This window comes from Procambarus clarkii, chromosome 62 (genome assembly GCF_040958095.1).
Source record: "Procambarus clarkii isolate CNS0578487 chromosome 62, FALCON_Pclarkii_2.0, whole genome shotgun sequence".
Classification (NCBI taxonomy): Eukaryota; Metazoa; Arthropoda; class Malacostraca; order Decapoda; family Cambaridae; genus Procambarus; species Procambarus clarkii.
In genome coordinates this window covers 20,026,802-20,051,801 of record NC_091211.1, presented here as the reverse complement: position 1 = coordinate 20,051,801, position 25,000 = coordinate 20,026,802, and the positions used below count along the sequence as shown (strand labels likewise).

The 25,000-nt window shown below is 49.6% G+C and overlaps 3 protein-coding genes across 4 annotated transcripts in view; 2 read left to right on the top strand and 1 right to left on the bottom strand.

Annotated features, from left to right (window-relative positions):
• The window catches only part of LOC138354341 (zonadhesin-like), a 30,890-nt gene extending 24,899 nt beyond the window's left edge, over positions 1-5,991 (top strand). Inside the window, exon 2 of the mRNA XM_069308500.1 lies at positions 4,796-5,991. Coding sequence (XP_069164601.1) covers positions 4,796-5,991 — 1,196 coding nt within the window. The remainder of the gene's footprint in view (positions 1-4,795) is intronic.
• Positions 1-25,000, bottom strand: part of LOC123766495 (ras association domain-containing protein 10) — a 266,095-nt gene that overhangs the window by 178,480 nt on the left and 62,615 nt on the right. The window lies entirely within an intron of this gene.
• On the top strand, positions 20,176-22,273 carry LOC138354340 (serine-rich 25 kDa antigen protein-like). Its single transcript, XM_069308499.1, has 3 exons — positions 20,176-20,214; positions 21,356-21,419; positions 21,879-22,273. The coding sequence occupies exons 1-3, from the start codon at positions 20,176-20,178 to the stop codon at positions 22,271-22,273; spliced, it is 498 nt and encodes a 165-aa protein (XP_069164600.1).

Below are 25,000 nucleotides of genomic sequence, written 5' to 3'. Positions count from 1 at the left end.
AGGGCCGTGACGAGGATTCGAACCTGCGTCCGGGATGCTGCGGGAACCTGCGTTCATTTGATGCATCACGTTATTGTGATCTGTGTGTGTGGTGACCAGCCAAGCTTACCCCACCCGACAGTGTGTGTGTTGAGTGTGTCTGTTGTGACCTAACCTCACACCTCATTAAGGTGAGTGTGAGGTATGAGGTGGCCACCACACAGCCCAGGTGAGGAAGGCTGCCTGCCACCTGCCTCATATCTAACCTCCCTACACACTCCAACTCTCAACAATGAGCGGGGACAAACACAGAGACGTGCTCCTCTCTCCTCCTCTATGCCACCACCTGCAACTTTGCCATCTGAAGTTGATGTTGGTCGACTCATAGTCTTGGACGTGGTGGGTTGATGTGGTGTATTGGACGTGGTCGGTGGTGACGTCAGGAGCCGGTCGGGGGAGCGGACAGCACGCTGGACTTGTGATCCTGTGGTCCTGGGTTCGATCCCAGACGCCGGCGAGAAACAATGGGCAGAGTTTCTTTCATCCTATGCCCCTGTTACCTAGCAGTAAAATAGGTACCTGGGTGTTAGTCAGCTGTCATGGGATGCTTCCTGGGGGTGGAGGCCTGGTCGAGGACCGGGCCGCGGGGACACTAAAAAGCCCCGAAATCATCTTAAGATAACCTCAAGAAGATAACCACGACCACGTCACGTGTGTGGTCATGGTGATGACAGCTCCTCATGGATCATCACGTGATGAGGAAGACTGTCAGTTCCAGCCACTGTACTGTCAACCACCATCCACGGAATTGTGGTTGACAATTTATATGACTCGGGGTGTGGCTCACCTAATTCTTCTGTGCTCAAGTGACACCCCAGGCAAGGCTTAACGTTTCAGTTTGAGGCAGTGGTTTGCTGCCTCTGAACTCCTTCCCTATTGTGGCTAGCGCGTGGCTCAGTCGGTAGAGCACTCGTCTCTCACGCTGGAGGTCGCGTGTTCGAGACCCCTATTGCCCCGATGAATGAAATATGTGTGTATATAGATATATATACATCGTCTTTTGTACGGTCACTGATGGTCGAGTGGTTTAAAGTATCATGTACCCCAGTTGCATTGTGCTCCTGGCGATCTGGGTTCGAGTCAATTCTGGGGTGTGGAGTCTCCAGTCGCATATATGCTTGGGGACGATTCAAGCTTGTTCGCATATATATATTATATATTTATATATATATATATAACCAGCGTGAGACCGACTCTTCAGTATGCATCGCCTGCACAAGAGAAGGCGTGTGTGGGGGTCCCCTAACACTCCCACACCACCTGTGGGAAGGACCTTCACCCACGCCGAGAAACACGAGAGTTTTCACGAGAAACAATGGGCAGTTTCTTTCACCCTATGCCTCTGTTATCTAGCAGTAAATTAGGTACCTAGGTGTTAGTCAGCTGTCACGGGCTGCTTCCTGGGGGTGGAAGCCTGGTCGAGGACCGGGCCGCGGGGACACTAAAGCCCCGAAATCACCTCAAGATAAGAGAAGACGCCCCCTCTACACGCGTGTATTTCCAGTTCCTCAACACTAATCTTCACAATTTTCCCATAATTAATATACAAAAAAATATATAATAAAACCCCTGTCAGCTAACACAATTACGCGCCATTAGACGCGCGTAATAATTAAATAATGATTAATAATTAAATAAATAAATAAATGATTAATAAATAATTGTTAATAATTAAAACAATGAGGAAAAAGAACTGCATAGTTTAGAATTTGGAGTTTTTTTTATTAGTAAAGTATTTTTAATATATTTTTTTGATTTTGTTTTATTTTCCACCACAGACGTGGCCAGACATTTACCATGCTAACCAGCATATATATATGTCTACATATATGTATGGTCTACATAGACAAGGTTAGGTTATCTTACGTATGGCATAGCATACTTGGTTATTGAGAGTTCCTTGCGGTTACCTTGTCATGATTTCGGGGTTCAACGTCCCCGCGGCCCGGTCCCCGACCAGGCCTCCTGGTTGCTGGATTGTGAACCAGGCTGTTGGACGCGGCTGCTTGCAGCCAGACGTAATGAATCACAGCCTGATTGATCAAGTTGACTCAACCACAGAATGTGAATGTGTAGTTATATACATATGTATACACATATTAACGTTCAGGGAGGACCCCGTTTTCTTTATGTGCGGGTAAGCACCTTACCCCTAGGGTAAGGTGTACTACCAGGTAGGGAGCCCCTAGGGTAAGGTGCACTACCAGGTAGGGAGCCCCTAGGGTAAGGTGCACTACCAGGTAGGGAGCCCCTGGGGTAGGATGCACTACTAGATAAGGAGCCCCTGGGGTAAGGTCCCCCGTGAGGGGGGTAACTGAGGCAGGAGGCACTAGGGAGGGAGGAAGACAGAGAACCACCCTACAAGGACGTGGGAACACCTACACAACACACCAACCTCACTTCAGTGGAAACTGCGCAACCTGAACAATAATTTGCACCGTAAGAAAGCGACCTTCAACCTTAGCAGTGAACAGGATTTTGGTAAGGCATTACCCCTGGGGTAGGGTGCACTACCAGGTGGGGAAGCCCCTGGGGTAGGGTGCACTACCAGGTGGGGAGCCCCTGGGGTAGGGTGCACTACCAGGTGGGGAAGCCCCTGGGGTAGGGTGCACTACCAGGTGGGGGAGTAACTTACTCTATGCCTCTAACACTTTTGTGTTTAAACAAATCCACAAGGGCCGTGACGAGGATTCGAACCTGCGTCCGGGAGCATCCCAGACGCTGCCTTAATCGACTGAGCTACGACATGGTTAAATTGAATTCAGGTTCGAATCCTCGTCACGGTCCTTGTGGATTTGTTCAGTTCATACACCATGTTATTGTGATGTCTGTGTTTAACTCTTGTGTTTCTTCCTGAATATGAGTGAAAGGATTCGACCATTCATTTGAGCACAAATCGTCTGGTATTTGCTTCTAGTTATATGAGAGTGTTTGACATGTAGTGCTTCGGCTATGTCGCATCTTCTATGTAATAGCGTCTGTGAATTCTGATATTCTCTTCTCACCTCACTTTCTCTGGTGACTCAAATATGTGCTGGTGAGAGGCTCTCACGCTGGCCGAAGACCTTCACCAGCCACAGCTGTCACCACCACCACTATGTCAGTTCTCAAAGCATTGTTGTTGTTGTTATAGATTCAGCTACTCTGAACAAGTTCCAAGAAGTACGGGCTATGGTGAGCCCGTAACTTATCTGGCACAGGAGCGGTGCAAGTAGCACGGGCTGTGGTGAGCCCGTAGTGGACTTATCTGGCACAGGAGCGGTGCAAGTAGCTCTAGCTATGGTGAGCCCGTAGTGGACTTATCTGGCACAGGAGCGGTGCAAGTAGCACGGGCTATGGTGAGCCCGTAGTGGACTTATCTGGCACAGGAGCGGTGCAAGTAGCACGGGCTATGGTGAGCCCGTAGTGGACTTATCTGGCACAGGAGCGGTGCAAGTAGCACGGGCTATGGTGAGCCCGTAGTGGACTTATCTGGCACAGGAGCGGTGCAAGTAGCACGGGCTATGGTGAGCCGTAATGGACTTATCTGGCACAGGAGCGGTCTGTGTCTCAAAGTGTCCTTCAGTACAGTCTGGTGGCCTGCCAGGGAGTCTCTAGGGGACACAGACGAGGGCAAGGTTTTTCTCACGGCGGCGCTAATTACACTGTTAGCTGCCCTTCACTACTTATATACCAGAGGTTTTAGTCATCGTGTGTGCGTTCATGTTTCTATACCTCACAGTGTTTGCTGACGAGGAGTCGCAATAACGTGGCTGACGTATATTGACCAGACCACACACTAGAAGGTGAAGGGACGACGACGTTTCCGTCAGTCCTGGAATATTCTCAAGTCACAATCGACTTGAAAATGGTCCAGGACGGACCGAAACGTCGTCGTCCCTTCACCGTCTAGTGTGTGGTCTGGTCAACTCACAGTGTTCGCTTAATAGTGCTATAAGCAGGTAGAGATTGCTTTTTCCCCAGCCTCTTTACGATTTAATGTTTGACTGAACTTTAATCTTAGTTTTAGTGGTTCACATCTGACCCTGGAGTTGTGGGCATATTGGCCGCCACCAACACTGTTCTGTCCACCTTTACACTACTTGCTCAGAGTCACCACCACAACCACCACCATCACCACCACCTCCACAATCACCACCACCATAGCACCACCACCACCATCTTCACCACCACCACTACCATCACCACCACCACTACCACCACCACCACCACCCCTACCACCAATCCCACCACCATCACTACCACCACTACCACCACCACCACCACCACTATCACCACCACCACCACCCCTACCACCAATCCCACCATCATCACCACCACCACTACCACCACCACCATCATCATCACCACCACCACCACCACCAGCACTACCACCACCACCATCACCACCACCACCACCACCACCACTACCACCACAATCACCACTACCACCGCCACACAGACAAGCAGCTCCCCCCCACCACCATACCCGTCCCCCCTACTAACCTCCCCCTCCCCCCCCCACCTGGTAGATGCTACCATCTACCACAGTTGCACCAGCACGCCAGGGACCTGCTCGTGCACCTCTTGTTAGCCAAACTGGCTCCTGCAGTTTGCCAATAACCACCTGATGTAATCATGCAACTGCAGCTATGCGTGCATGTGTGTGTTTATGTATTTGTACTCTGTGTGCGCCTTCAAGATCGAGCTTAAGCTCTAGAGCCCCGCCTTTCCAGCCCCGCCTTTGCAACTTTCTCCCATAATATCTACGACACAGTGACCACAGATGACGACACAGTGACCACAGATGACGACACAGTGACCACAGATGACGACACAGTGACCACAGATGACGACACAGTGACCACAGATGACGACACAGTAACCACAGATGACGACACAGTGACCACAGATGACGACACAGTAACCACAGATGACGACACAGTGACCACAGATGACGACACAGTGACCACAGATGACGACACAGTGACCACAGATGACGACACAGTGACCACAGATGACGACACAGTAACCACAGATGACGACACAGTAACCACAGATGACGACACAGTGACCACAGATGACGACACAGTAACCACAGATGACGACACAGTGACCACAGATGACGACACAGTAACCACAGATGACGACACAGTGACCACAGATGACGACACAGTAACCACAGATGACGACACAGTGACCACAGATGACGACACAGTAACTACAGATGACGACACAGTGACCACAGATGACGACACAGTGACCACAGATGACGACACAGTGACCACAGATGACGACACACTGACCACAGATGACGACACAGTAACCACAGATGACGACACAGTGACCACAGATGACGACACAGTGACCACAGATGACGACACAGTAACCACAGATGACGACACAGTAACCACAGATGACGACACAGTGACCACAGATGACGACACAGTGACCACAGATGACGACACAGTAACCACAGATGACGACACAGTGACCACAGATGACGACACAGTAACCACAGATGACGACACAGTGACCACAGATGACGACACAGTAACCACAGATGACGACACAGTGACCACAGATGACGACACAGTGACCACAGATGACGACACAGTGACCACAGATGACGACACAGTAACCACAGATGACAACACAGTGACCACAGATGACGACACAGTAACCATAGATGACGACACAGTGACCACAGATGACGACACAGTGACCACAGATGACGACACAGTGACCACAGATGACGACACAGTGACCACAGATGACGACACAGTAACCACAGATGACGACACAGTAACCACAGATGACGACACAGTGACCACAGATGACGACACAGTAACCACAGATGACGACACAGTAACCACAGATGACGACACAGTAACCACAGATGGGTCGTACAGCCAGCCAGGTGGTTCAGCACACTCTTCACCGCGTGCCGGCACCCGTCACGGCCAGCTTTGATGACACCAATCATCCACATTCCAATCCCCGTGGGGGCAATAATCCAATCACAGCGCTCGAACCCGAACCTCGACACATGCACGCCTCGCCCACACCTGCTAATTACCTTTGGCCAATCCCGAGAGTTGTTCTACTCCCGCAGCCTGGCTTGCCTCGTCCTTCCCTGGTCTGTGAGACTGTTTGTCCTCGTAGGTTACGTTAGGTTGGATTGGGTTGGTTTAGGCTTGTTAGAGTAAACCTGCTTCAACCTGGTTGATGGGGTTCTGCGAGTTCTTCTACTACTCCCCAAGCCCGGCCCGAAGCCAGGCTTGACTTGTGAGAGTTTGGTCCACCAGGCAGTTGCTTGGAGCGGCCCGCAGGCCAACATACCCACCACAGCCCGGTTGGTCCGGTGCTCCTTGGAGAAAACAATCTAGTTTTCTCTTGAAGATGTCCACGGTTGTTCCGGCAATATTTCTGATGCTCGCTGGGAGGATGTTGAACAATATCCATGTGAGAAACTCCTTGGAGCATGGCGGTGGACTCGCTTCTCCGTGCTGGGTCCTTATCTTCCAAGATGTTCTCATTCTATTACACAATACGACAATCACTTCAAAACTGTCTAGCCCGGCTAGGGGAGCCGGTCGGAGCCGGTCGGCCGAGCGGACAGCACGCTGGACTTGTGATCCTGTGGTCCTGGGTTCGATCCCAGGCGCCGGTGACAAACAAAGGGCAGAGTTTCTTTCACCCTATGCCCCTGTTACCTAGCAATAAAACAGGCACCTGGGTGTTAGTCAGCTGTCAGGGTCTGCTTCCTGGGGGTGGAGGCCTGGTCGAGGACCGGGCCGCGGGGACATTAAAGCCCCGAAATCATCTCAAGAAGATCTCAAGATATGGCTGAGAAAACGCAATATAGGCCTCCCACTCGTTCTGTCCGCAGTATTAGGCCTATCAAGTATCATTCAAGATAGTTTTACTCAGGGGTAATACTGCGTTCTCTTACAATACTTAATTAAAACTTACTCAGGTAGACTGTCTTAATTAGCTGAGCAAAATTTAGTCAACTTTAGACTACCAGACTTAGTCCCTAAGTCTACCTGGCCAGGTAAGGTAGAGGAGGTAATCTTAGCGGCTAAGCAAGTAGATTGAAGTAATCTTAGCCAGACAAGTAAATAGAATGTGTGTGTGTGTGTGTGTGTGTGTGTGTGTGTGTGTGTGTGTGTGTGTGTGTGTGTGTGTGTGTGTGTGTGTGTGTGTGTGTGTGTCTGTCTGTCTGTCTGTCTGTCTGTCTGTCTGTCTGTCTGTCTGTCTGTCTGTCTGTCTGTCTGTCTGTCTGTCTCTCTCTCTCCTTGGTGGATATGTCCTCCTGTGGAGGGCAGATGGATGCTCTGGGCACATTGGAGAGCACGTGACTGTTACCTCCACACCTGACTGTTCCCTCCACACCTGACTGTTCCCTCCACACCTGACTGTTCCCTCCACACCTGACTGTTCCCTCCACACCTGACTGTTCCCTCCACACCTGACAGACACACTCGGCGGCCGACCAACATCAGACTGTAGGCCAACAGATCTAAACTTTAATCACATGGGATCAAGTGGGAAGAAATATAACCAGCAGAACACTGGCTTCAAGCAGGAGTGAGAGTGGTGGTCAGCGGGGCGGGGCGGGGCGGTGGGAACAGCCTGGTTGAGGCTAATTAACCGCATGCGGTTACTCTGTCAACCGCAGTTCTCCCGAGATTATCCCAGCCTCTAGAAGAACCTCTGCCAGCCGCACCGCAGCCATGACACCTTAAGCCTGCACATGGAGATATGGCGTGTTCTTACAACGCCCGCACGCACGCACGCACACGCACACACACACACAAACACACACAAACACACACACACACACAGACTGTGTATGGAGGCTGACTCCATACACAGTTTCAAGTGTAGATATGATAGAGCCCAAAAGGCTCAGGAACCTGTACACCAGTTGATTGACAGTTGAGAGGCGGGACCAAAGAGCCAGAGCTGAACCCCCGCAAGCACAATTAGGTGAGTACACACACACCGGTCCAGTCAGCCACCGGGCCTTATAGGGGCCGGTGGCTGATTGGACAGCACGCTGGACGCGTGATCCTGAGGTCCCGGGTTCGATTCCCGCAACTGGCGAGAAACAACGGGCAAAGTTTCTTTCACCCTTATACCCCTGTTACCTAGCAGTAAATAGGTACCTGGGAGTTAGTCAGCTGTCACGGGCTGCTTCCTGGTGTGTGTGTGTGTATGTATGGGTATAAAGTATATATGGAAGCTGATCAGAATTACATTTCACCTTTGTAAATGTACATTAATGACACTATGTAAAAGACACATCGAGCACTTTATGTAGGGCAGACGTAAATCTGTGTATCTATGTATTTATGTATGTAGGTTAGCTTAGCATTTTAAAAGCATCGAATCACCTTCTGTGGTTGAGTGTTCAATAAATCCCTGAACTGTATGTTTAACACTTCTCTAACCCTGTCCATGGAGGACAGAAGAAAATGTATCTTGATAGTAGGTGCAGTTTGCATGAAGGGTTTGTCATGTATATATGCTGGTTAGCATTGTAAATGTCTGGCCACGTCTGTGGTAGAAAAAAAAGCACGACCCACCCCCATGGACGACCCCCTCCCCCTCCAGCACGACCACCCCCAGGACGACCACCCCCAAGATGACCAACCCCAAGACGACCAACCCCAAGATGACCAACCCCAAGATGACCAACCCCAAGACGACCACCCCCAGTAAGACCACCCCCAGTACGACCACCCCCAGTACGACCACCCCCAGGACGACCACCCCAGGACGACCACCCCCAGTACGACCACCCCCAGTACGACCACCCCCAGGACGACCACCCCCAGTACGACCACCCCCAGTACGACCACCCCCAGTACGACCACCCCCAGGACGACCACCCCCAGTACGACCACCCCCAGTACGACCACCCCCAGGACGACCACCCCCAGTACGACCACCCCCAGTACGACCACCCCCAGGACGACCACCCCCAGTACGACCACCCCCAGTACGACCACCCCCAGGACGACCACCCCCAGGACGACCACCCCCAGTACGACCACCCCCAGTACGACCACCCCCAGGACGACCACCCCCAGGACGACCACCCCCAAGACGACCACCCCCAGGACGACCACCCCCAGGACGACCACCCCCAAGACGACCACCCCCAGGACGACCACCCCCAAGACGACCACCCCCAGGACGACCACCTCCAAGACGACCACCCCCAAGATGACCAACCCCAAGACGACCACCCCCAGTAAGACCACCCCCAGTACGACCACCCCCAGGACGACCACCCCCAGGACGACCACCCCCAGTAAGACCACCCCCAAGACGACCACCCCCAGGACGACCACCCCCAAGACGACCACCCCCAGGACGACCACCTCCAAGACGACCACCCCCAAGATGACCAACCCCCAGTACGACCACCCCCAGTACGACCACCCCCAGGACGACCACCCCCAGTAAGACCACCCCCAGTACGACCACCCCCAGGACGACCACCCCCAGAACGACCACCCCCAGAACGACCAACCCCCAAGACCACACACACCACCAACACAAGTGCCACCTCCCTTACTACCTGCCCGAGGCCAGGCGTACCATCATTACCACTACCACCACCCAGGAAGGACCACACACACCACCACCCCTACCACCATCACTACCACCCCCTACCCCCCCCCCACCCCCTAATTTTACATTTCCCCTAAATAAACTAGCGGCCACCATAACTGAGAGGTATGAGCTACGAGGAAAGGCTAAGGGAGTTGAATCTCATCCCTGGATGACAGAAGAGTAAGGGGAGACATGATAACCACCTACAAAATTCTCAGGGTAACTGGTAGGGTGGACAAACTCTTTAGCAAGGGTGGGACACGAACAAGGGGACACAGGTGGAAACTTAGTACCCAGGGGGCTAGATTCACGAAGCAGTTACGCAAACACTTACGAACCTGTACATCTTTTCTCTATCTTTGGCGGCTTTGTTTACAATTATTAATGAGCTCCGAAGCACCAGGAGGCTGTTTATAATATTAACAACAGTTTAGTGGCAAGTTTTCATGCTTGTAAACTATTTAATAAATGTAACCAAAGCCGTCAAAGATTGAGGAAATATGTACACGTTCGTAAGTACTTTTTTTTTTTTTTTTTTTTTGAGATATATACAAGAGTTGTTACATTCTTGTACAGCCACTAGTACGCGTAGCGTTTCGGGCAAGTCCTTAATCCTATGGTCCCTGGAATACGATCCCCTGCCGCGAAGAATCGTTTTTTCATCCAAGTACACATTTTACTGTTGCGTTAAACAGAGGCTACAGTTAAGGAATTGCGCCCAGTAAATCCTCCCCGGCCAGGATACGAACCCATGACATAGCGCTCGCGGAACGCCAGGCGAGTGTCTTACCACTACACCACGGAGACTGTATATAAGCAGAACTTGCGTAACTGCTTCGTGAATCTGGCCCCTGATGAGCCACAGAGACATTAGAATGAAATTTTTCAGTGTCAGAGTAGTTAACAGGTGGAATGCATTAGGCAGTGATGTGGTGGAGGCTGACTCCATACACAGTTTCAAGTGTAGATATGATAGAGCCCAGTAGGCTCAGGAGCCTGTACACCAGTTGATTGACGGTTGAGAGGCGGGCCCAAAGAGCCAGAGCTCAACCCCCGCAAGCACAACTAGGTAAGTACCAGCGGTCTCCGTGAGAGGCTCTCAGGGCTTGACCATGTTATAGCACACTACTTGTGTTGGTCATATATTATATAATACAGCCCAAGTGTAGAATATCCCAACCCATCCTCCTGTTTAGGGAGGGCAGGGTGAGGCAGGGTACAAGGGAGGGCAGGGTGAGGCAGGGTACAAGGGAGGGCAGGGTGAGGCAGGGTACAAGGGAGGGCAGGGTGAGGCAGGGTACAAGGGAGGGCAGGGTGAGGCAGGGTACAAGGGAGGGCAGGGTACTATAAGCAGTACAGGATGCAGCAGGGTACTTGTAAGGTCGACCTACCAGTCAACCAGAGCGGCTGCTCAGCCCTCAAGGTCAACCTAACTCGGTCACCAGCTGTCAGCCCAGGCAAGCTGGCTCCCCCCCCCCCCCACCACCACCACCACCACCATCTGCTTCTCCCACTACCACCACAATCACCACCAAATGATGACACCACAATCACAATTACTGCTGTCACTTAGAGCCCAGCAGTGTGTCTAAACATCCCTGGGTGAGCCAAGACATCCCTGAGTGAGCCAAGACATCCCTGAGTGAGCCAAGACATCCCTGAGTGAGCCAAGACATCCCTGAGTGAGCCAAGACATCCCTGAGTGAGCCAAGACATCCCTGAGTGAGCCAAGACATCCCTGAGTGAGCCAAGACATCCCTGAGTGAGCCAAGACATCCCTGAGTGAGGCAAGACATCCCTGAGTGAGCCAAGACATCCCTGGGTGAGCCAAGACATCCATGAGTGAGCCAAGACATCCCTGAGTGAGCCAAGACATCCCTGAGTGAGCCAAGACATCCCTGAGTGAGCCAAGACATCCCTGGGTGAGCCAAGACATCCATGAGTGAGCCAAGACATCCCTGAGTGAGCCAAGACATCCCTGAGTGAGCCAAGACATCCCTGAGTGAGGCAAGACATCCCTGGTATGGTAAACCACACAACACTGGTTGTCCTCGGTACTTATAATTCAACGCAACAAAGGTAAACTCCACACATAAACACACATGTGTTTATGTCTCGTGATACATGTGACTCGAGACATAAACACATGTGTGTTTATGTCTCGTGATACATGTATCCTAGTCTCCAGCTTCTCTACAAGGGGACAAAAAGTGTATTTGACACACTTATAAAAAACACTTGACACATTGTACTTGACACACTCAACACACACACTTAACACACACTTTACACCAGCCTCACGCCCACGCCCCCTCTACACCCAGTACAATATCTTGCGATGATTTCGGGGCTCAAGGTCCCCGCGGCCCGGTCCCCCGACAAGTAAATACTACCACAATTGCCTAGTAAGGGGTCACTCTTGGATTATAAGAAGAACATGGGGTATATGGAGCTAAGATTAAGAGGGTAACTTAAACATAACGAGCCAACACCCCCCCCACCCCCCTCGCTCTCGATTTGTCACTACGTGTAAAATCAGCCCTCCTAACCTAACTGGATAGGCACGAGCCCAAGCAACCCACCTAACCTATCCCTCTGACGCATAGAAAATTGGTCGCTATTCGCTATAGCTCCCGGAGGAGATATCCACCAGGATAATACCCCCAGACTACCGTCCGTTATCCCTGGGTGAGGGATAACGACGGTATACAAGGTGGTTAATAACTAACTGCCAGGGAGGACCCAAGAGCCGGGGCCGCTCCTGGCTGATCGGAGCGATAACACAGTAAAAGCCTGGTTGATACCTGGTTGATACCTGGTTGATACCTGGTTGATGGGGTTCTGGGAGTTCGTCTACTCCCCAAGCCCGGCCCGAGGCCAGGCTCGAAAGCACTTAATTTCTCTTCATCGAACAAGGGGTACTAGGTTTCAGTCCGTAGGGGGGAGAGGGAAGGGGTAGGGGAAGGGGGGAGAGGGAAGGGGTAGGGGAAGGGGGGAGAGGGTAGGGGAAGGGGTAAGGGAAGGGGGGAGAGGGTAGGGGAAGGGGTAAGGGAAGGGGGAAGAGGGTAAGGGAGCCAAATAGAGGGTTGTACTAGGGGATTAGGTAGCGTCGGCCTGTCAGTGAAGGGGGAAGATGGAGTACTGGCGGTAGCCGAGAACCTCAGTAATTGTTGGATTTTTTTCTTTTTTAACCTGTTATGGCCTGTGGGGAAAGTGGTGTTGGTGTACATGTTTCTTTGGCTACCTTTGTTGACCGTTTTGGTACCGTTGGGTACCTTTGTTGACCTTTTTTTGGTATCGTTGGATCTCTTTGTTGACCTTTTTGGTATCGTTGGATCCCTTTGTTGACCGTTTTTGGTATCGTTGGCTACCTTTGTTGACCTTTTTGGTATCGTTGGCTACCTTTGTTGACCTTTTTTTGGTATCGTTGGATCCCTTTGTTGACCGTTTTTGGTATCGTTGGCTACCTTTGTTGACCTTTTTGGTATCGTTGGCTACCTTTGTTGACATTTTTGGTATCGTTGGCTACCTTTGTTGACCTTTTTGGTATCGTTGGCTACCTTTGTTGACCTTTTTTTGGTACCGTTGGCTACCTTTGTTGACCTTTTTTGGTACCGTTGGCTACCTTTGTTGACCTTTTTTGGTATCGTTGGATCCCTTTGTTGACCTTTTTTGGTACCGTTGACTACCTTTGCTAACCGTTTTGGTACCGTTGACCGCTAATACCGTTTTAAACGGATCTCCAACACCTGTTTACTGTTTTACCTTAATAATTATTTGTGATCAGTTGACTCGAGCAGGTGTCTGGCAGTTGGGGGTTCTAACACCTGTAGTAAACAGAGCACCTGTGGTGCCACTAAAGGTGCTATACAGGTGCTTGTAGGCACCTTTGTTACCTGTAATGCTTGTAATGCACCTGTGGCAAGCTTTAATTACCATCTATAACAAGTGTTGTTCTGTGTATGGAGGCTGACTCCATACACAGCTTCAAGTACTCACCTAATTGTGCTTGCGGGGGTTGAGCAGTGGCTCTTTGGTCCCGCCTCTCAACTGTCAATCAACTGGTGTACAGGTTCCTGAGCCTACTGGGCTCTATCATATCTACACTTATATCTACTATCATATCTCTTACATATCTGCACATATCTACATATCTGACTCCATACACAATTTCAAATGTAATTGTCTCTCTCTATTGTCCGTTTAGATCTCACCAGCCCAGCGCCCCCTACCTCAGTCAACCTAACCTTGCACTCATTTGGGTTGAATACAATTATCCATGCATCTACCACTCGAGTTACAGAGGTCCTGCTGAAGCATTATACACTCCTCTGTGTATAATGTTTCATATTATACACAGTTTCAATTCGAGTCATCAGTTGTGTGTGTGTGTTAGTGCGGCTGTTTCATAGAGCACATGACAAAGGTTGCAATATGGCCGTACATGATTGGAACCTGTCCAGAAAAAAATAGCCTGTTTGTGTAATTAGTTGTCAAAGCACGTCCTCTCTTGGAGGTGCGTGCGTGCATGGGTGTGTGCGTGTGCACGTGCGTGCGGATAAAGCTAACGGTCCGAGTGTGGTGTGTTTATATTAACTGATACATACATACATATTCAGTGTGCCTGTACAAGCGTGTGCACTTAGGGAGATATCTGAGTGTGTGTACGGGAGAGCAGGGGCACACACACACACACACACACACACACACACACACACACACACACACACACACACACACACACACACACACACACACACACACACACACACACTCGCTGATGATATCATCAGCAGCATATGTTAGACTGGCCAACATAAGAACTGCCTTCAGAAACTTGTGTAAGGAATCTTTCAGAACCCTGTATACCACTTATGTAAGACCAATCCTGGAGTATGCAGCTCCAGCCTGGAGCCCATACCTAGTTAAACACAAGACAAAGTTAGAGAAGATTCAGCGGTATGCCACCAGGCTCGTCCCGGAACTGAGAGGATTGACTACGAGGAAAGGCTAAAGGAGCTGAACCTCACATCCCTGGAAAACAGAAGAGTAAGGGGAGACATGATAACCACCTACAAAATTCTCAGGGGAACTGACAGGGTGGACAAAGACAAACTCTTCAGCACGGGTAGGACACGAACAAGGGGACACAGGTGGAAACTTAGTACCCAGATGAGCCACAGAGACGTTAGAAAGAATTTTTTCAGTGTCAGAGTAGTTAATAAATGGAATGCACTAGGAAGTGATGTGGTGGAGGCTGACTCCATACACAGTTTCAAATGTAGATATGATAGAGCCCAATAGGCTCAGGAATCTGTACACCAGTTGATTGACAGTTGAGAGGTGGGACCAAAGAGGCAGAGCTCAACCCCCGCAAGCACAACTAGGTGAGTACACACACACACACACACACACACACACACACACACACACACACACACACACACACACACACACACATACACACACACACACACACACACACACACATACACACACACGATATCGATACCCGGAGGGTATCGATTCATTTCTCTCAATGTTTGCGGACGATGCTAAAATTATGAGAAGGATTAAAACAGAAGAGGACTGTTTGAGGCTTCAAGAAGACCTAGACAAGCTGAAGGAATGGTCGAACAAATGGTTGTTAGAGTTTAACCCAACCAAATGTAATGTAATGAAGATAGGTGTAGGGAGCAGGAGGCCAGATACAAGGTATCATCTGGGAGAGGAAATTCTTCAGGAGTCAGAGAAGGAAAAAGACTTGGGGGTTGATATCACGCCAGCCCTGTCTCCTGCAGCACATATCAAGCGGATAACATCAGCGGCATATGCCAGGTTGGCCTACATACGAACGGCATTCAGAAACTTGTGTAAAGAATCATTCAGAACTTTGTATACCACATATGTCAGGCCAATCCTGGAGTATGCAGCCCCAGCATGGAGTCCATATCTAGTCAAGGATAAGACTAAACTGGAAAAGGTTCAAAGGTTTGCCACCAGACTAGTACCCGAGCTGATTTTTTTTTTTTTTTTTTATTAAGTTATGAGGTACATCTGCATTAGTGCAGCTACCCTAGACTATATGAAGTGGAGTACAGTGTGTCAAAAAAAGCTAACTAGGTGATGCTATAAAATCCCCATCACACAGGATGGTTAGTCATACAGAGACATGTGATAGGCGGTCTGCACTGGCAGACTCCGGATGCATTTTGAGGATATCAACAACACAAGATTGAATAAGGTAGCAGTGGTAATACAAGTCCCCATCTCGCAGGATGGTTAGTCATACAGAGCCATGTGTTTAATAGCCTGCACTGGCAAATTTTGGGTATACTGTGAGGATATCTTCAAGAATACGAGAGTGAATAAAGTAATTGCAAAGCTCCAGGTACCTCATGCCAACTGGTCTGAAAGGTCTAATAACTGGGCATTCAGTGATGTAGTGCGGGAGATCATGCCGTAGTTCCTGCTCACAGAGTTTGCAACTGGAGTGCTCAGGATTGGGAGACCCGTCACCTGCAGCCACCTGCCACAGGTAACGGTAACCCAACCTGATCCTTGCAACCACTGTGTCGCACAGTCTAGTGGACGTTTTGTGCTGCCCATAGATGTAGGTTTCAGATCTGAACAAATCATAGCTTTTTATACTAGTACTTTCAGGTCGTTGGGAGTCAGTAAGTTCTTTCCTATCAGATCTGAATGTTTGGACCAATACAGTTTTGACAGCAGAGATGGGGATACCTAGATCTAATTCAACTTCAAACTTGTTACACGCTAGTTTGGCTGCAATGTCTGTCTCATTATGATGGGTTATATTTATGTGTGAGGGTATCCATACAAAGGAGATTCGAGACCCTTTACTCTGTGCATCAATTAGGTCATTTATAATTGGGAGTATTAGGTTCTTGCTGTCGATCTTCCAAGAGAAGTTTTCGATTGCTTGAAGAGCAGACTTTGAATCGCAGAATATTATTCCTCCTCCAATATTTTTTAATGTGCTGGTTGCTAAATGTAATGCTGCTAGTTCTGCTTGTGTGGAGGTCAGCCAGTTGTTTAACCTGACACTGACAGACTTTGTGCAGATATTATTTCTATAAAACCTACATGCCGCTGCAGTCCGTCCAGTAGAAGACTGGACTGAGCCGTCGGTGTAGACACAGTGCTCGTGAGATCTTAGACTCTCGATGGAGGAGGCAATTGTTTCAAGAGTGACAGCTTTGAGTAGAGCAAGATTCTCATTATCTTTCTTGGTGACAGGTGTGTATGATACTTGAATGGTGGGGTACAGATAAAGAGGAATATCAGAGACTGGTAGATTGCACTTAAAAGGAATGTTAAGTTTAATGAGATTGTAAGCATTGTTTCTCAGCCAATTATCATAAAAGGAGTGAGTTGGTATGTCGGCTCCAGTCAAAAGGGTGTTAACAGCACTAAATAATTTGTCTCTGAGCAATGCAGGAGATGTAGGATCTCTCATGACTTTAAGACAGAAGGTAGTGTTAACTTGCATTATTCTCTCTAGTATGGTCGGAAACTTCAGTTCTTCCCTCATGTTGATGATTCTTGTGCATCTTGGGGCACCAAGAATTATCCCCGCGCTGAGAGGTATGAGCTACGAGGAGAGTCTACGGGAATTAAACCTCACTTCGCTGGAAGACAGAAGAGTTAGGGATGACATGATCACCACATTCAAGATTCTGAAGGGAATTGATAGGGTAGATAAAGACAGTCTATTTAACACAAGGGGAACACGCACAAGGGGACACAGGTGGAAACTGAGTGCCCAAATGAGCCACAGAGATATTAGAAAGAACTTTTTTAGTGTCAGAGTGGTTGACAAATGGAATGCATTAGGAAGTGATGTGGTGGAGGCTGACTCCATACACAGTTTCAAATGTAGATATGACAGAGCCCGATAGGCTCAGGAATCTGTACACCTGTTGATTGACGGTTGAGAGGCGGGACCAAAGAGCCAGAGCTCAACCCCCGCAAGCACAACTAGGTGAGTACAACTAGGTGAGTACACACACACTACCTCGGAAGATCAGACTTGCTTTGATAAAAACTCAACTTTATAACACGACATGATATACCAGAGATATAGGATATAGAACACAGGAAGAGGGGGGGAGGTTCCAGAGAGCCCATGGACCCCCAAATCCCCCCCCCCCCCAACACTCCTGGTCCCCCCTCTCTCTCTCTCTCTCTCTCTCTCTCTCTCTCTCTCATCACACATCTCTCACTAAGACTTACCAAGCAGGTCATCAGTCTTATCTGCTCCAGTATCGCCCTTAACCCCATCGGCCGTCTTCCTTATCATCATTACACCTGTATACTATTTCCTTAATTGCCTCCTTCACTCTCACACCTGCTTGCTTACACCTCCTTGGCTTTCTCTCTCTCCGTCTTGGTGCCCGGTCCTGCTGAAACATCTGCCTCTTGTTGTCACTCTTGGTTGTTAATCACCTGGGCCCCAGCTGTTATCTCCTGGGCCCTGCTGTTATCTCCTGGGCCACAGCTGTTATCTCCTGGGCCCAACTGTTATCTCCTGGGCCCAACTGTTATCTCCTGGGCCCAACTGTTATCTCCTGGGCCCAACTGTTATCTCCTGGCTTGTCTGTATTTAATGTTCTCTTGTGCCTACGTTCGCATTATGCTGCTTTATATGTTAATAGTTTTTGCCAAGCAAAAAAAACAGTATGCTTTTGTTGTATTTCTTTTTTGTCCCCCCTCCCCCCCCCCGGTGTTGGTTGTCCCCCCCGGTGTTGGTTGTCCCCCCCCGGTGTTGTTTGTCCCCCCCCCGGTGTTGGTTGTCCCCCCCCCGGTGTTGGTTGTCCCCCCCCGGTGTTGTTTGTCCCCCCCCGGTGTTGGTTGTCCCCCCCCCCGGTGTTGTTTGTCCCCCCCCGGTGTTGGTTGTCCCCCCCCCCGGTGTTGGTTGTCCCCCCCCCCCCGGTGTTGGTTGTCCCCCCCCCCCGGTGTTGGTTGTCCCCCCCCCGGTGTTGGTTGTCCCCCCCGGTGTTGGTTGTCCCCCCCCCCGGTGTTGGTTGTCCCCCCCCGTGTTGGTTGTCCCCCCCCCCGGTGTTGGTTGTCCCCCCCCCGGTGTTGGTTGTCCCCCCCCCCCCGGTGTTGGTTGTCCCCCCCCCCGGTGTTGGTTGTCCCCCCCCCCCCGGTGTTGGTTGTCCCCCCCCCGGTGTTGGTTGTCCCCCCCCCCGGTGTTGGTTGTCCCCCCCCCCCGGTGTTGGTTGTCCCCCCCCCCCCCCCGGTGGGTGTTGCAGCAGAAACAGCCGTTACAACAGCATTCGGTGCACATTGCAACAGTAAAGGCAACAGCCCATAGTGACTCTTGCAACACCATATGCAACAGGCCTCAGTGGGTCTCGCAACATCAGCTTGTATTATTATTAACATCTTTATTGACAAAATTAATTACAATTTTGCCTAATCTGAGGATTTTGATAAGTCTTATTAAAGTGAGGATAATGGTGGTATTCACTGTCACGCAGGACAGAGGGTCATACACAAGACAATAGGTCTAAACTGTCAACCCATTCTCGCAAATTTAGGAAGTCAATATTGACTTATTAAATATGTGCATAGGTGACATACTAAACATAATAGTTTCCCTTGAAAAGCTTCATAGAAAACACCGAGCTTACCTAACCTACTTAGTATGTTAAGATAAGCATCTTATTGCTTCGTAATTACAATTATTACCTAACCTATACCTATAATAGGTTAAGTAACAATTGTAATTACGAAGCTATAAGATGCTTATTTTAACATACTAAGTAGGTTAGGTAACGTCGGTGTTTTCTATGAAGCTTTTCAAGGGAAACTATTATGTTTAGTATGTCACCTATGCACGCAACTAATAAGTCAATAATGACTTATTAAATTTGCGAGAACGGGTTGAAACTGTAGACTGAAGCACATATATATCATGGTGCAACAACCCTCAATCACTACAAAAAACCTCCAAATTAAAGTCAACCAGACTTTTTTCAGTTTGCCACATAAACCCACACAATGTTCAGTGAATACAAGTTCCGGCGCCTGTGTCATGGTAACAACGAAGGAATCAAACCAGAAATAAGATGAGACACTCAAAATCACACTTTTGAAAGACAAAAGTCAACCCTTGAAGACCTGGGGCCAGATTCACCAAAGTACTTACGAACCTGTCCATCTTTTCTTAATCTTTGGCCGACTTTGTTTCTAATTATTAAACAGTTAATGAGCTCCGAAGCACCAGGAGGCTGTTTATAACAATAACAACAGTTGGATAGGACGTTTTCATGCTTGTAAACTGTTTAATAAATGTAACCAAAGCCGTCAAAGATTGAGGAAAGATGTACACGTTCGTAAGAGCTTGCATAAGTGCTTTCGTGAATCTGGCCCCTGGGGAGTGATCACGTTGGTAGACCTTACTTTGACAGAACACAATATAAATTAGTTGTCACAACTGCAAGAAAAATTACAGGTTGAGTGACAAGAACCTCTCAAGCAAGAGATGCCAGAGTAATGATGGTGCTCATTAAGGCATTAGTTCAAGTTCAAGTTCAAGTATGTTTATTGAGATAAGCAAGAAATACATCTCAAAGGGATAGAGTAGCTTAGGCTATTTCTACCCCCCTCTTTAAGGCATTATAGTGCCCAGTAGCGTAGCATATACTCCCACTTAAAAGATATTGCTGAACTGGTAAACAAAGCCGCCACGATTGATGAAAGATGAACAGGTTACGTAAACTAGACTTGGGGTTGAACGATGGAGTTACGGTCTTCATGCAGGTCGGCGTTCAATCCCCGACCGTCTAAGTGGTTGGGGCACCATTGCATGCCCCCGTCCCATCCCAAATCCTCATCCTGACCCCCTTCCAAGTGCTATATAGCACTTATATAGCGTAATACTATATAGCGTAACAACTATTTAGCGTAATGACTTGGCCCTTACCCCTGATATTTCCCTCCCTGCCGATGATCAGTGCCGACTATAATGCTTCAACCACGACCACATCTGCACGAAAGTTGAAAGAGACCTCACGTAATACTTTTCGGGAGAACAGCTCCACGACACACCCAGCACATGAACGACTGCACGACAGCTAGCCCAGGGACCCGACAAGAACGAGCCCCGACCCGTCAAAACTGTACCCGATACCAACTCCACGACGTGTCGGAAATAATGGGGAAATAAGCTCTGAAGCCCAATGATGAAAATGACCAATCACCGAGGACCTAAGACAATGCCCAGGGGGCGTTGGCCCCCCCTACAACCCTGAGGGCAGATGACCGCAGACATTAGCCCCCCCTCCCCCCCCCCACGTTGTGAGGCCCTCAAGTGACACTAAGTGACATTATTTCTCACTAAGACAAAGCAAGACAGAGTTAAACCACTGGTGTTAACCCCCTGGTTTAACCAGGAAGGAAGGAATTTCCAGGGAAAGCGCCAAGCCATTACGACTATATAGCACTGAAAAGGGGTCAGGATAAGGATTTTGGATGGGACGGGGGGAAAGGAATGGTGCCCCAACTACTTGTGGACGGTCGGGGATTGAACGCCGACCTGCATGAAGCGAGACCGTCGCTCTACCGTCCACCCCAAGTGGGTGGTGAGACAATGCATTACTGACAGTAGTAAATAAAGCAAAAACACAACTGAAAATTACTCTTTGTAATTTAGTTCTTTTCTCTGTAATTTCTTCAGAAACATGAAGACAAAAACAGCAATAAGGAAAGTAGTGAGCAAAATGAGGACGGGGAAGAGACACGTACACAGAAGGTGACAACTAGGCCTATAAGGACGCTTCACTCAGTTCTCCCACTATCAACGGTATAGGTTAAGTAATAATTGTAATTACGAAGCAATAAGATGCTTATCTTAACATACTAAGAAGGTTAGGTGAGGTCGGTGTTTTCTATGAAGCTTTTCAAGGTAAACTAAAATATTTACAATCAATTAGTATGTCACATATGCACTTATTAAATAAGTCAATATTGACTATAAGCAAGTGCGAGAACGGGTTGAACGCTTCAATGGGAGTATTGTGTTAGTCACCACAACAAGTGATGATTAACACATGACACGAGGGTAAGTGTACATGACCAGCTACCTCACCTCTAGGAGCAACCCGCCCTCGCTCCCTGCCACCGCCAGCACCGCTCCTGTGCCAGGTAAGTCTACTACGAGCTCACCATAGCCCGTGCTACTTGCAACTTTTTATTGTTAGTAGCTGAATCTAAAATAATAACAACCGCCCGCCCGCCCGCGCCACCGACCGCCCGCCCGCGCCACCGACCGTCCGCCCGCGCCACCGACCGTCCGCCCGCGCCACCGACCGCCCGCCCGCGCCACCGACCGTCCGCCCGCGCCACCGACCGCCCGCCCGCGCCACCGACCGCCCGCCCGCGCCACCGACCGTCCGCCCGCGCCACCGACCGCCCGCCCGCGCCACCGACCGTCCGCCCGCGCCACCGACCGTCCGCCCGCGCCACCGACCGCCCGCCCGCGCCACCGACCGTCCGCCCGCGCCACCGACCGTCCGCCCGCGCCACGACACTCCATGTTTGGAGCCGGGGATTACAAGCTACCTTCCCACGTGGCCAGCCCCTCACAGCCACATAAGGACCAAACAAGCAGTACTGCGAAGAGGCAGCACCTCTTTAGTGCTAAAGATCCGTGTAACCTTGCACCTCACTTATTTGAACCGTCAATCCTAGACCATTGTAAGTCATGTGTTAGTCAGCCTAATTATGTTCCAAGTTTCGCTCGAGAAGTACTTCATTTACTCCCAAAAGTTGGTGCAAATAAGCAGCTCGTCTTCTTAAACAATGGCGGAATGGTCGTTAATCTAGCCGGCACCCCCTCCCCCCCCCTCCCCCTTGTATATAAATGAAAAACACTTGACACACGTGTTTAACAACTAATTATGGTCCATTTTTTCTTCAACACTCCTCCACTCACTTCCTGCGCTTGATTTGTAGCCCAACCTCATCCACTTGCCCGTCCTCATCCACTTGCCCGTCCTCATCCACTTGCCCGTCCTCATCCACTTGCCCGTCCTCATCAACAACGTCAAATGCTCGTTAACCCAATCTCCAATTGATGTTCCAACATTTCTCAAAACGCTGCTTTGCTGACACCAGCCCGTCCTCCAAACAAAGACCCAAAAGTGATTCCATCCACCCGCCAAACCCCAGCTGTTTATGAATGAAAAACGGTTTACACACGACTCACAACTGATGACGTCCGAACACTTCCGGAACAAGTGCTTCACTGACGACTTTTGTTCGAACCACAACGCTGTAAATGCTTCACCCACGTACTGCAAATACAAATAATCGCCAACAGAACCTCAGGTACGGTAAAAATGAGGATCTTAAACATAATACAGGATACAAAACACAATCAAATCTGCCCATAGAAGGAAAGCAACATGTAAAGGATTTGGGAATAATGATGTCTATCGACCTAACGTTTAGGGAGCATAACCAAGCAAGTATTGCATCAGCCAGAAAATAATAGGATGGATTACGAGAACTTTCAAATCCAGGGATCCCATCACAATGGTTGTACTCTTCAAGTCACTTGTGTTGTCACGTCTCGAGTACTGCTCGGTACTCACTCCCCCCTTCAGAGCAGGAGAGATTGCTGAAATAGAGGGAATACAGAGAACATATACGGCACGCATAGACGAGATAAAGCATCTAAATTATTGGGATCGTCTCAAAGCTCTCCAAATGCACTCACCAGAAAGGAGACGAGAGAGATATCAAATAATATACACGTGGAAGATACTGGAGGGCCAGGTCCCAAATCTACACAGTAAAATAACAACATACTGGAGTGAACGATATGGAAGAAAATGCAGAATAGAACCAGTGAAAAGCAGAGGTGCCATAGACACAATCAGAGAACACTGTATAAACATCAGAGGTCCGCGGTTGTTCAACACCCTCCCAGCGAGCATAAGAAATATTGCCGGAACAACCGTGGACATCTTCAAGAGAAAACTAGATCATTTTCTCCAAGAAGCGTCGGACCAACCGGGCTGTGGTGGGTATGTGGGCCTGCGGGCCGCTCCAAGCAACAGCCTGGTGGACCAAACTCTCACACGTCAAGCCTATGACCCCGGACCGGGCTTGGGGAGTAGAAGAACTCCCAGAACCCCATCAACCAGGTATATATTGTTATGGTACGATGTATCAGCAAAGGATAGGCCGTGGTAGGCTCGGTGGGTTTTACAAATTGTGAGTGAAGGGCGTTGTATAGAACGTGACTCGTAGCCACGTTAAGAGGATTACCACGTACTGGTTGAGTGGTTAGCCCTGGTGGGGGAGTGAACCACATCCCACTGTGGTGACGGAGACCGTCCCGTCCCAGTTGTTATCTCGTGGGGTTATCAGTGGGGGAGCCGAGCGGACAGCACGCTGGACTTGTGATCCTGTGGTCTTGGGTTCGATCCCAGGCGCCGGCGAGAAACAATGGGCAGAGTTACTTTCCCCCTATGCCCCTGTTACCTAGCAGTAAAATAGGTACCTGAGTGTTAGTCAGCTGTCACGGGCTGCTTCCTGGTGTGTGTGTGTGTGTGTGTGGGGTGGGAAAAAACAAACAAAAAAAAGTAGTTAGTAAACAGTTGATTGACAGTTGAGAGGCGGGCCGAAATAGCAGCAAAGCTCAACCCCCGCAAACACAACTAGGTGAACACAACTAGGTGAATACACACACACACACACACACACACACACACACACACACACACACACACACACACACACACACACACACACACACACACACACACACACACGCACACACACGCGCGCCTCACTAACCGCTCTCTAGCATGGGCCGCTGTTGCAACAGGCTTACATAGGGATGAGGAAGTGTGGCTGGGTGTTGCAACACCACCTGAAGGACCTAAGGTTCTTGGAGGCTCTAGAGACCCCTAGAGACCCCCTAGAGACCCCTTAGAGACCCCCTAGAGACCCCTAGAGACCCCTAGAGACCCCTAGAGACCCCTGGCGACCCCTAGAGACCCCCTAGAGACCCCTTAGAGACCCCCTAGAGACCCCTTAGAGACCCCTAGAGACCCCTAGAGACCCCCTAGAGACCCCTAGAGACCCCCTGGCGACCCCCTGGAGACCCCTGGAGGTCCTGAAAGTGGGCTACCCTGACGAAGCAGTCTTACCTCCTCCCGTTGATGACTTGCCTGAAAAATAAACAAGAACGTTATGTAGATCACAGAAGGAAAACAGACAAATACACCACCTTACAACTAACACCCTATTTCCTTGTCGACGGAACTTACAAATACACATTTTCTGACAAATACTTTGTTACTTGTTCATT

Excerpts from the sequence above, each read along its gene's own strand:
- LOC138354340 (XM_069308499.1), top strand. The coding sequence starts at position 20,176 with ATGGTGCTCATTAAGGCATTAGTTCAAGTTCAAGTTCAA. Across the intron at positions 20,215-21,355 it reads TAGTTCAAGTTCAAGTTCAA|AAACATGAAGACAAAAACAG; the intron begins GTATGTTTATTG and ends TAATTTCTTCAG. Across the intron at positions 21,420-21,878 it reads TGAGGACGGGGAAGAGACAC|TAGCTGAATCTAAAATAATA; the intron begins GTACACAGAAGG and ends TTTTATTGTTAG.